We start from the raw sequence: 12418 nt of genomic DNA, 5'->3' as shown, positions 1-12418 counted from the left end.
TTAATTGTGGTTGTGTTTCTTTTGCGTATCAAGTATATAGATGTTGCATCATCTCCTTTTAAACAAGAATCTTAGCATCTCACATACAAGAAAGCAAAAGACAGAAGTATAAAACATTCCCCATCTGGGGAAATTACTCACAGCATCTTTGCTTTCTTTCCGAAAGTTTTCCCGGATAAACATAGCCCCTACTGCCATGCCCATTTCTTCATTGGTTAATTCCACACATTTCTGCCACCGTGGCTTGTCTCTCGTTATTCCCTAACGATTGTATATGATAATTTGTCAGTTCTATTTCATGATCACACGATTTATTAGATCGTTAGTTTGATAAGTATTCGAATAAAAGAGAACAGGCTTGTGCAACAGGCTTACGTCTTCTCTTTCTATATAACAGAACGTCAATATCTCACACACGAGCACGTAAAAGCATCATAAATAATGGTATATGCAAAGGAATGAACACATAATGCGTATCCTGTAAAAGTTACACAAAGATTGGGGATAAATTACTAATAAATATTCGATTTTATGAAACAAACCTTAACATCTCTTTGTCATATATTACATAACGATTTCAACGTTTTTATCCCCGTACGGTTATTATCTCGATGTTAGAGAACTCTTATGTTTGACTTTTTCATTCATATAGACGAGGATTATGAATTAATTTACTTCCACTACTTTTCCGTCACCTTTTTCATCATCAACATAAAATACGAAAAAATATCCTACCTGAGACTTGGCTCTGTATTCTCGGCGAACTTTCTGATAAACTTCCGGTAAATCCGGCAGGAATTCCAATACAACTCGCCACACTACATAATTGGCAATGATTCTGTAAACCGAATATGTTACAAAGCAGAGTAATACTTCTGTGTTTATTATTTCACAAACAATGCGATACGACGCTTTCAAATTAAGCAATGTATCTACCTTTTGTCTGTGACGGCCAACAACTCGGACATATCTCTCATGTACTCGGGTGCAAATGAAACGAGATTTTCATTGTGGCTCAGTTTAAAAGGCAGGAACTTTGAAAAATACTGTAACCACTGAAACTAAAACAAAGGAAAAACGTTTTTCGATTAGAAACTAAACTCTAACGGACGATTAGTACAAAATATATAGAATGGCGGAAGGAGAAATTTCCTTTAAGAAATACAAAGTAGAGAGTTGGAAAACAGGGACCCCTGGACACACCAGAGGTGAGATCAGACAAACACGGACCCCTGGACACACCAGAGGTGGGATCAGACAAACACGGACCCCTGGACACACCAGAGGTGGGATCAGACAAACACAGACCCCTGGACACACCAGAGTTGGGATCAGGTGTCTAGGAGGAGTAAGCATCCCCTGTCGACCGGTCACACCTGCCGTGAGTCCTATATCTTGATTAGGTAAACGGAGTAATCGGTTGTCAAAATCAGTGTGATAAAGACTATAAAATTAAGCGTAGAGCAAAAACGAACCCTAGGGTATACCAAAGGTGAGATCGGGTGCCTAAGAGGAGCAAGTATCTCCTGTTGAAGAAGGAATGTAATGAAAATTAAATGAGAGAGTTGCCGCTTTGTAATAGTTTCTTGATTCAGAAATATATAATTCATTGTGGTTTCTGACGGTAAAGTACAGTATGGTCAAACTGGTCCTCCCTGCACTTAACTTCAGTTCTCTCATCATGTTCTAAAATACTTGCCTAAACGTCACCTATTTCATTAAGATAAAACTTTTCACCATTCCCATAGCTTGGATTAAAGGCATAGTGATATAGTAATCATTGGAGTTGTGTTTAAATAAGAAGACGTATAATTCTGAGAGCCTACTTAAAACCCATAAAAGTGTTTGCTAATCAAAATATAGAGCCTCAGATGCAGTATTGTATTTTTGGGCTTTCATATACTCAAAACTGATAATCCTGTATTTATCCAAGGAAGTAATTGAAAAGCGAACTAGGTTGAATAAAGAACCAACGATCGATTCCATGTAGATGAAACAGATTCGCATTTGATTAATGAAATAAAATCTCGGTAAGATCATTTTGTAAATTGAAGTGTTGTGGAGAGAAAATCTTAATTGTGTGCAGTATGTTTACCGATATATTACAGGGCAATGTAGCACGAGTGTAAATTATGCGAGACTCCGAACGAAAATTACGTAAAGATGACGAAGCAGAAAAGCCGCGACCTCTGCTTTTTTATCGTTTTTATAAGGTTTTTGCTTTTGGACAACCCATCCAATTAATAAATGAAATTATCTTATATATACAAACAACAGGATGATAGAAATGTCTTTGACCATGTTGGACAAAATACATTTCCTGTAGTGCAATAGTGGCAAGCCATCAGCGGATGTGTTTGAAACAACGATATCACATGAAGTATAGTTAGACTTGGAATTGAACTAACAATGATTGCGAATAATTCCCCACTGTTAAGAGAATGGACGATGCGATTGATGACAACAACAATAGTATTAGAAAACGGCTTTAAAAAGGAACGGAGCAATATTTTAGATTATCTCAGGAAACAGCAGGGTTTTTGGGGTGTTATTTTTTTTTTCGATTTTTCATTCTAACAGTGAACTTACTTTGGGAACATCTCTCTGCAGGTCTCCGATGGACATTTTATTGTAGATGGCGCCTGTGTCGTGTCTCTCTGACGACGGCTTGGTTATCTACATTACACGGACGAAGAAGTTAGAAACCTTTACTTAATGAAGCCGTGATTAAGAAACAATAATTGGACGATTCCTCCTGAGTTACAACCAAAGTTCTTTTGTGTACGTATCTCACGTAGTAAACACTGGCACTAAAGATTCTTTAAAGACTCGTTGTCACAGCTACCAATGCTTGAAATGAAATCCAGACTTTCGTTTTCTGATTGTGATTAATCAGCAGTGAGTATGAATACGTGCATACAATATTCCATGAAAGCATGAACTACCTTTCATCATGAAATTTCGTAAAGAGTATTAATGCTCGATACTTACATTGGCGATTTTCGTCTCAAACTGAAACACTTGTTTCATTTCTCTCTCGGCATCCGTCGGATTGGCCCCAAGAAGAATTGCGGTGTCTATCATATATTGTAGATAGGCCCGGATGTAATCGGATCCCGGATCATGAAGGTAATATTCGCGACTCGGCATCCCAAAGTCCGGCTGGTCTATCTGCAGAAGATGCAAGTATGCTAGCCATTAATTTTACCAGGTATTTACACGAACATTTGCAGAACTGGCCAGTAATTAACTATAAAATTCGGCCATACTCGCACCTACATGTAATATTTCTGAATATAAAGAGTTACATCGAATGTTTTTCACTCGTATTGAGACATCATCTATTCTAGGTGAAGTACCACAAATTTAGATACAAGCTTATAGCGCTGAAGGTCGTAGCAACAGGTCTCTTTAACATACCAATATTCTCCATCATACGGGACCTCCGTTTTAAGGTCATTTCCGAAAGACTCGTGACGCTCATTTCTAATTGCCGAGCGTTTGATGAGAGATACATCTCTACCCATCTTTACGTCTTCGGTTTGACGCCGTAATGGAACAAGCGGGACTCAAACTCACAACATCCCTCTTACGAAGCAAACACTGTTACCACTGAGCCACCGCGATGTACACTTATGAAACAATGAAACGATATCGTAGAAAGTGTTAAATCGAGAACATGCCGATATTACCGCAATGTAATCGAAAATTTGTCGATTCGAAATCGCGGTGTAATAATATCAACTACATATTGTGATTACAATCCTGCAAACTTGGAACAAAATTTGTACAGCAGTTCCTACAATGTAGCTAGTCCTATAATGTAGCATGTGCAAATTCAAAAATGTCCCATAACTCCTGCAAAATGTGTCGAATCAAAATGACCATACAGTATGAGTGACCATCTACCCTACAAAATTTTAACTAAATCTGTGTAATCAATATTAAGTTATATATTCAGCGATAAATTTTAACTAAATCTGTGTAATCAATATTAAGTTATATATTCAGCGATAAATTTTAACTAAATCTGTGTAATCAATATTAAGTTATATATTCAGCGATAAATTTTAACTAAATCTGTGTAATCAATATTAAGTTATATATTCAGCGATAAATTTTAACTAAATCTGTGTAATCAATATTAAGTTATATATTCAGCGATAAATTTTAACTAAATCTGTGTAATCAATATTAAGTTATATATTCAGCAATAAATTTTAACTAAATCTGTGTAATCAATATTAAGTTATATATTCCGCGATAAATTTTAACTAAATCTGTGTAATCAATATTAAGTTATATATTCAGCGATAAATTTTAACTAAATCTGTGTAACCAATATTAAGTTATATATTCCGCGATAAATTTTAACTAAATCTGTGTAATCAATATTAAGTTATATATTCAGCGATAAATTTTAACTAAATCTGTTGAGCGGTTTCGTCGGAGTTGCGTCCACAGTGTACCTATAGTGCGGCATGCACAAATTCAACAAAGTTCCATAACTCCTGTAACATTTGTAGAATGAAGATGGTCGTGCAATATGATAAACTCAAGTGGGACGGACGGACACCGATGTTCTTATGTCCCCTTCTGCGTTGCAGCGGGGGACAATAGTGCCAATACCGGCATATTAGTGTTTTCTGTTCTTTAGATTATTTAATAGTTTATAAAAAAAATTATATGTGTACACTATTTTCCTTTGCCGTTTCAAAAATCAATCTCCTATCTCTCAAATAAGACTACTACACCTTTAATCTACCTTTCTTCAAGTTCGCACGTTGTTCAGCCTTATAAGAAGCTTATATAACCAGAGAATATAATACTCCATCAGCGATGAAATTGTTGTAGAAAGAACCGAGGCTCTGTCAGTTTAATACAAAAGTACGTTTTTTGACACCTTGAGCTGTCGTGCCATACATCTCTACATGATACAAATAATCTAGGGATTACATAACGCATTATGGTAATTCAGTCGGCACCGGGTTTTTTTTTTATATCTCGGTCTCACACAATTTATGTGCATGTATAAGGTGAATTTTCCCACATGCTAGGTTCTTAACCTGTATTGTTGAACATATTCATTTAGAACTGAAATTAACTGCACAAAATTATGTTAACCTGTATAATGTTGGATGAGGAATTTTTATCGTCTGCCGCCACAGAACAGAACAGGATGGTGCTGCTGGTAAAGTTGGCCCTCACTATGCCCAAAACATCTTCAATCAGAAAATGGTCCCCATTCCAGGTTTTCTCCACCACTGGCCAGCCCCCAAGCAAGGCAATCACTCGACGCAGGGGAACGTCGCCCACCGCTTCTATTCTACCTACGTTTAAGATTGTAAGAAAGCTCTTCACAGCAGAGATCCTTATTAAATGTCTCAGTCATCTATCAATAGCAGAGACCGATAACACGGTAGATGATTGTTACATTAAATTAATCAAAATAATCTGAGAATTTTCCTTGAAAATAAACATATCTCTAATATAATAGCCTATATGTTTGTGTTTGCGCATTTTGATATTGTAATAGGTACGTAATCAAACTTCTTTACCATTTGCTGTCGCCTATTTAAATTCGAAACTCATTTCGGAATTTCAAAATATAATCTAATATTCATAGGTGCATACATGTATTTTTGAGTAAACATCATTACCTATTCTATCGGGGTTTTTTGTATTTTTTTGGTGCAAAAAAGATGAATGCTTGCATAATAAATTTTTAAAACTCTGATTTTTTTTTCTCATTGACAAATCCATTAAGTTTCCTTGTTAACAGCAACGCTCTGTACGATACCGTTCCTGAAGATTATCGGATCCCGCTGACGGAAGTTCTCCGTGGAAGGCTGACTTTACTAGGATTAACTGTGAAATATCACCCACCGAGTCTAATTTAATACAATTAATTTCAGAAATATTTCACACTAGGGTAAAAGATTGTAAGTCAAGCAATACTGCTAGAAAGAGTGGCCTTTACCTCTATTTTTACATGTCTTTTTGAGTATTGATGACAGAATTTGGACGAGATAGTGCAACATCGTGAACCATTATCTTACAAGATGATAATTTCTCTAATATTTCGCTGCTTCTGTTTCATTAAATGTCAGTGGCAGCCTTCCCGTGAGTCCCCCCGTTAATCAGTGGTGATTAGCACTTACTCGTGTTGACGCAGGATCGGTATAAGCGCTTGGCCTTTGATGTCACGACGCTGTCGTAGTCTCGTGCTCCCTCCTCTAATAAACCTACCCACAAAGAGACAACACAGTACTAATCCGGGAGATTCACCATGCCGAGTGTAATTGAAAAACTTATTTCAGGATTTGACTTTTACAATTATTGAAAAGCTTGGAATGTATCTTCATTACAAAATTCTTTCAGTACATTACCGTCTATCTGAAAATCTTCACGTAGATTTATTTTTTGCGAAATCAACATAATATAGATTTATTTTTCTGTTTCCCAAATAATTACTTTCTCGCTATATGAGACGTAATTTGTATTTTCTCAGAATTTACTTTTAAGAAAAATAGTTCAATATATTCAGTAGACCAGAAAAAATCGCTCAAAAGTCGTCTACAATCAAAATAAGCAGACTGACATTATGATGGAGAACTGCACTCACTCCTGAGTTTGATTTGTAAATCGTCGTGAAGCTTCTCAAACGTATTAAAACTTGGCCGATCGTCCGGAATGATGTGTTTTTTGTTCCAGTTGCCACAGGCGTATTGATAGAAGTCTTGACAGGGATCTGTGGCTGGGTCCATAGACTCCAGAAGCTGCGAAGCTGTTGGCAAAAAAAGAAAACAGACCTGTGTATGTTATAGCTTAGTTGGTCTATTATAGTTGATTAAAAGACCAAAACATTACCGTTGTTTTGAGCCTTTTTGCGCTGACATGTCCTAATTAAGATTTATGCCGACGGAACTACACAATGACGAAGTAATGATCAAAGAGAAAACCCCGTTCTGAACTGTTTGGAATTGATATTGTTCCGGATTATGATTCCTCGGAAGTAAATGACAGGTAAATAGATGTTGTGCTTCCGAGACATCAAGGTCACGACATTACCATCATTTTTCATGACTGGTATAAAAACAGGCGGTCCATGGGCCACAACGCTTACCTTCACATTTACTGTGGCCTCACCCTGGCTCCAAGGATCGCGCTCAGTGAACAAAGAATATACGCTATATAACTATGCTTGCAACTTAATTCTGAAGAATTTTTCTACAAATTCCAATGTATAGCATTAACTCTAAAAGCAGACATTCCTAGGCACCAGACTCGTGGTATAAACAGATGCGAATCTACACCACATGAGGATACTTGCACACTGATATGACAAGTTGTACCCTTTTGGTTTTTCACAAAAAGGTCACAATCTGACAAAAATGTAATATTTACAATACATGTATCTATATACGGAAGTTGCCTTATGAAAGGTGAAGATAATGAACAGTGATCAATTTCATAACTCCTATAAGCAATACAAAACAGAGAGTTGGGCAAACACAGACCCCTGGATATACCAGAGCTGGGATTAGATGCCTAGGAGGAGTAACCATCCCCTGGCGACCGGTCGCACCCGCTGTGAGCCCTACATCTTGATCAGGTAAAAGGAATTATCCGTAGTCAAAATCAGTGTGCCAAGAACGGCCTGACAATTTGTATGAAACAAATCAGACAGCATTTTGGATATTGATAAATGAAGATAACGAGCAGTGGTCAATCTCATAAACCCCATAAAAAATAGGGCAAACGTGGGCCCGTGGGTATGTCAGAGGCGGGATTGGGTGCATAGGAGGAATCGGCATCCTCTATAGACCGGTCGTACATCTTCTGTTTCAATTGTTCTGTAAACAATATTTAGTTCACTTCACGTAAAAACATAATAATAGAGAATTTTTCGCGGTGTATTGTAAACTATTACCGTAAGATTCTCGACCAAATTCTCAGGAATCATTTGGTCAATTAAAAACAAGCGTTTTACAAAGTATTCGTGGGTAAAGGGGATATGTGTTTGTTCAAACGAGGGGCCTTAACCAACAATAGGATTTGCCGTTTAACATAGGAATATATCATAGGAAAAGCTTCAATCCTTCACCGCGGGGTCATGGATTTGGGTTTAAAGCTCTACATAAATATCGCCAAGAGTACATTGTGTCAAATTGATATGCAGACAAATATGTGTAATTGAATTACAAGCATGTTCAAAACAGAATTCCACGAACCGGACAGAGCCATAATAGGTGCAAGTAGTAACTCTTATCAAGAATCAAATAGACATTATTAATTGGCAAACTAAATATGCATCAATGATTCATTTTTGTGTCGTTGTAGCAGTGATATCAATAGACGTTCTACACCGGAAGTTAAACTGCTGAGCTTAAGTATACGACATATGGACCTTTTTGTTGAGCACCCAATTATGCTTTTACTATCACTTAAGTATGGTCCTTCAACTGAATAGCTTGAACCCCTTTTACCCAACCAAGATGTATACCAACTCTGGTTGAAATTTGCAGTTATTCTGAATGTGAAAAATTACAAACACACGACGGACGATTTCGGATCAAGTGAGCTAAAAATCGTTATCCAGGAAGCAGAGTTCTTATCTAATAATCGCAATAAAATCAGGATCGTTGTCCTATAATATAGCATGGCCGCCAATACTATTAGAATTCTACAAGTTAATTATGCGCATGCCCTCTAAACGTTTTGCCGTTTCAGAGACGACCTTCTTAACACTTTTAATGTCGATCACCGTGTTTTGGAATTCCAAGAATTCTGGAAATGTGTACGACAGTCTGCAATATTTGTCCTGCTATTCAATATATATATTCCGTGTTTAAATTCTTTATGGCCTGGTTGTCCTGAACTGAGATCATATTTTGAGAATGTTCGAGATTTTTCTTTGATTGATATTAATTTGTTGGGCAGTCCATGTATTGGATATGATTGTCTCAATTCAGAACAGATTTCCAAGACGTAATATCATTCAATGCATTTATTTCGGTCTACAGGTGTATGAGAGTAATTCCAAAAAGTCCAAACATTTACCCATTTTTCTTGACTGGCGTTTTATATCAATTATTTATCTGAGGTTGAATATACCAATGGTTTCAGGCTCCTGAAAAATGTTGGATTACTTACCGGTTTCAATGCAATCTTTGGTTAAACAAACATTTGATGTCGTATCTACAAAAAAAAGATAGACAATTATTGACAGTAGGTCGAACCATTTCGTGATTCTGATTGACAATGAATTAAGGAGGCACGTGGATAACTTTGAGACGGTAACAACTGTCAAAGTTCCATGACTTCCTGGGTCCTGTACATGATCAGAGACCCCGACCTTCGGCACTCATAAATCAATTTTAATGTTATAAAAACAGTCATGAACTATTAAAGCGTGTCTTACATTTGAGAATAAATCTCCGAATTGCATAAATAATTTTCAATATTTTCTATGTTAATGAGCAGAAGAAATCGAGATGATACAGTCCGTGACTATGGTAAACAAGGAATTAAATCGACAAAGAAGTGCTATGAACCAGATTGGGTGTCTGTCTAGCTTAAAGTTCTGTTTGACAGCTTGACACCCCAGACCTCCTAGATAAAAAAACAAAACAACAATCCATAAAAGTTTCATATGAGAAAGTGAATACTATCAAGGCAATTGATAAGTGGCGGAGGAACACGCAATCCGTGGAGAGTGTCTGTTTCATTGTCACGTGCTGCTCTGTCTGTAATGTAAATGTATGTTTCTCTTTTCTGTGACGTCACAGATACCGCCACACTTCCTCGTGCAGATCCCAATGTCTTACAAGTATTCTAGTCGTCTATGTTGTGAACATGATCAATCGAATAGCACAGGGAAACTGAAGAAATGACATAACGTTTGGGGTTCAATTAATGGCCCGAGTTAATTTTTGTTTTAGTTGTTTCATTTTATTTTTTGCTGCACCTATGTTAAAGGCTTTTAAAAAATATTCAAGCTTTGCATAAAGCAGTTGTTATTTGCCATTATTAATTATTCGATGATAACATACTTTAATGAATATTTATGCAGGGAAGGCTTACGCCTTCATAGACAGGTAAGCATCCATTACGAAGGTGTACGGGGTTTTTATTTATCAAATTACAATGTTTAATTTTAATGATTTCAACGTCATTTTCTAGGAATTCATTTCAATCCATTTCAAATACGTCGAATATTTAAGGCAACAGCTTTTTGAATTTTTTTTATAACCGTACTGAATATTTTTAAATGAATGACATGAATTAAGCTCTTTGATACGAACTCCTTAGTGACTGCCGGTTTATTAGGTTCGTGGACGTTTTCAGAATAATTCAAAAGATGCATTTAAATACAATTTACAGATATAATACTATTTCATAAATTTCTACATTCATGAAAACAAACATGTTTTTACCAAAAATTATATCTAATTTCTATCTAAATTGCTATTTCAATTTTTAGGCAGCTACTCTTCTTTTTTCTTCTTCTTTAAATAAAATATGATATCTCCAAAGAAAATGTTAAGCTTGTACTAGAATTATGCAAAAACAAACTGGTTCAAGGTCACGAAGTGTGATAGAATATAGAATCAATTCTGTCAAATAGGTTTGCGTGAGATTAAAATGACAATAAGCTAAGACCAGGAAGGAATGCAATTAGACGGAGATCCCCCTTGTGTCAAATGAAACAACACACATCAAGGATTAACCTCGAAAGATCAGCAATAACCCGTCCACAGGGAAAGGAAATTGGTCTACATTCAAAACGCTTGTCTGACAATAAACAGGAGGACAAGGAAACAATCATCTCAGATTCACTAGATCTTCTTCAAACGACCTATTTATAGACTGCAAAGCCGAATATAACATACAGGTAGCAGGGGACACTATCGCACTATAGGACCGACAGGGGACACTTTTCGCACTATAGGCCCGGTATTCGTCAAAAATAGAAATACCCCATATTTGAAGTGATAATACATGTATAAAAATGTATACAATAATTTTAGGATACATGTCAAGTGTAGCTGAATGCTTAATGAAAAAGTTTATATGCAACATGTAGGCGTCACCACGATTCCTAGCATATACCCGGAAGATGGGTGCAAATACGAAACTAAGACACGTGGTTAGTTGTTGAAGACATGCATGGGATGTAGCTAAGAGGGAAGGTAAATGGCCCCATATGAAAGGTAGATATTCAAGAAGGGAAGACAGGGTTCTTGATTGTGCACAGTGTCTAAATCCCCTCGCACGGTACTGTGGGGGTGGTGCGGATTAGCCCAGATGAGAGAAAATTAAAGCGAGAAAAGGGCACCTGCTCAGAGCATGTTTTGTACACCAGCACCAGTATGTATAGATTACATGTAATTTAGGGTCATAATCTATTAACTACACCAATATGAAATGCAAATATTGACATAAAAGGGGAATATGATTTTTCATTAGTCTGTCATAATCTGACTTTGATGTATACCTTCTACCCACATGTTTCAGAACCAAAAGAACTGTCTCTGCCATCTACATACAGTGTTCCTCGATATATTGCCCACCCCCCCACCCCCGTTATAATGCTTATTGCCTGAAATCCTAAAGAACGGATTTCCTCCCATGTTAACACCCGTGTTATAATGTAAACCCCGCATAATGCCACTTGCCACTGATTTTCACAAACAAATGGTCAAATTTTATAGGGTTTACCCTCGATAATAATGTCAATTACCTAACACCCATCGGTAATCACACCTGCATTTGATAGCGGTCCAGGGAAGTGTGACAGTTTGGACAAGGCATTCAGGTGGCAGAGTTGATTACTAATAATTGCAGAAATGAACTCAAGATAATTTAATGGAGTCCACATAACGGTATGGTATTGAATTTCTATTGATTGTTCAGTGAATTGTCCGTAAGGGTGAATTCGTTATATTGCCACCCCGCTTTATTACCCAAATTCGTCTGAAACAAAAGTTGGCAATCTATCGAGGGAGCACTGTATACGGTTGACGAGCGTTATCATAGATATTATACAGATACGATGGAGGAGAGATTCTGAGATCATAGACATCATTCATATACAATACAGGTATCATAGATATCCTACATATACAATACAGAAGATATATCAGATATCCTACATATACTATACAGAAGATATATCAGATATCTTACATATACAATACAGATATCATAGATATCCTACATATACAATACAGATATCATAGATATCCTACATATACAATACAGAAGATATATCAGATATCCTACATATACTATACAGGTATCATAGATATCCCACATATACTATACAGAAGATATATCAAATACCCTACATATACAATACAGAAGAGATATCATAGATATCCTACATATACAATACAGAAGAGATATCCTACAT

General features: G+C 36.5%; 1 protein-coding gene across 1 annotated transcript in view; it reads right to left on the bottom strand.

Annotated features, from left to right (window-relative positions):
- Nucleotides 1–12418, bottom strand: part of LOC125664210 (neprilysin-1-like) — a 39859-nt gene that overhangs the window by 15174 nt on the left and 12267 nt on the right. The window contains exons 2-10 of the mRNA XM_048896888.2: nt 9157–9201; nt 6626–6787; nt 6162–6245; nt 5125–5330; nt 2992–3171; nt 2590–2676; nt 937–1061; nt 736–838; nt 142–261 (exon numbers count right to left, since the gene is read on the bottom strand). Coding sequence (XP_048752845.1) covers nt 142–261; nt 736–838; nt 937–1061; nt 2590–2676; nt 2992–3171; nt 5125–5330; nt 6162–6245; nt 6626–6787; nt 9157–9201 — 1112 coding nt within the window. The remainder of the gene's footprint in view (nt 1–141; nt 262–735; nt 839–936; nt 1062–2589; nt 2677–2991; nt 3172–5124; nt 5331–6161; nt 6246–6625; nt 6788–9156; nt 9202–12418) is intronic.

The sequence above is a fragment of the Ostrea edulis genome, chromosome 1 (genome assembly GCF_947568905.1).
Source record: "Ostrea edulis chromosome 1, xbOstEdul1.1, whole genome shotgun sequence".
In the NCBI taxonomy this organism is placed as follows: Eukaryota; Metazoa; Mollusca; class Bivalvia; order Ostreida; family Ostreidae; genus Ostrea; species Ostrea edulis.
The sequence above is the reverse complement of the archived record's forward strand: the minus strand, read 5'-3'. Positions and strand labels throughout refer to the sequence as shown.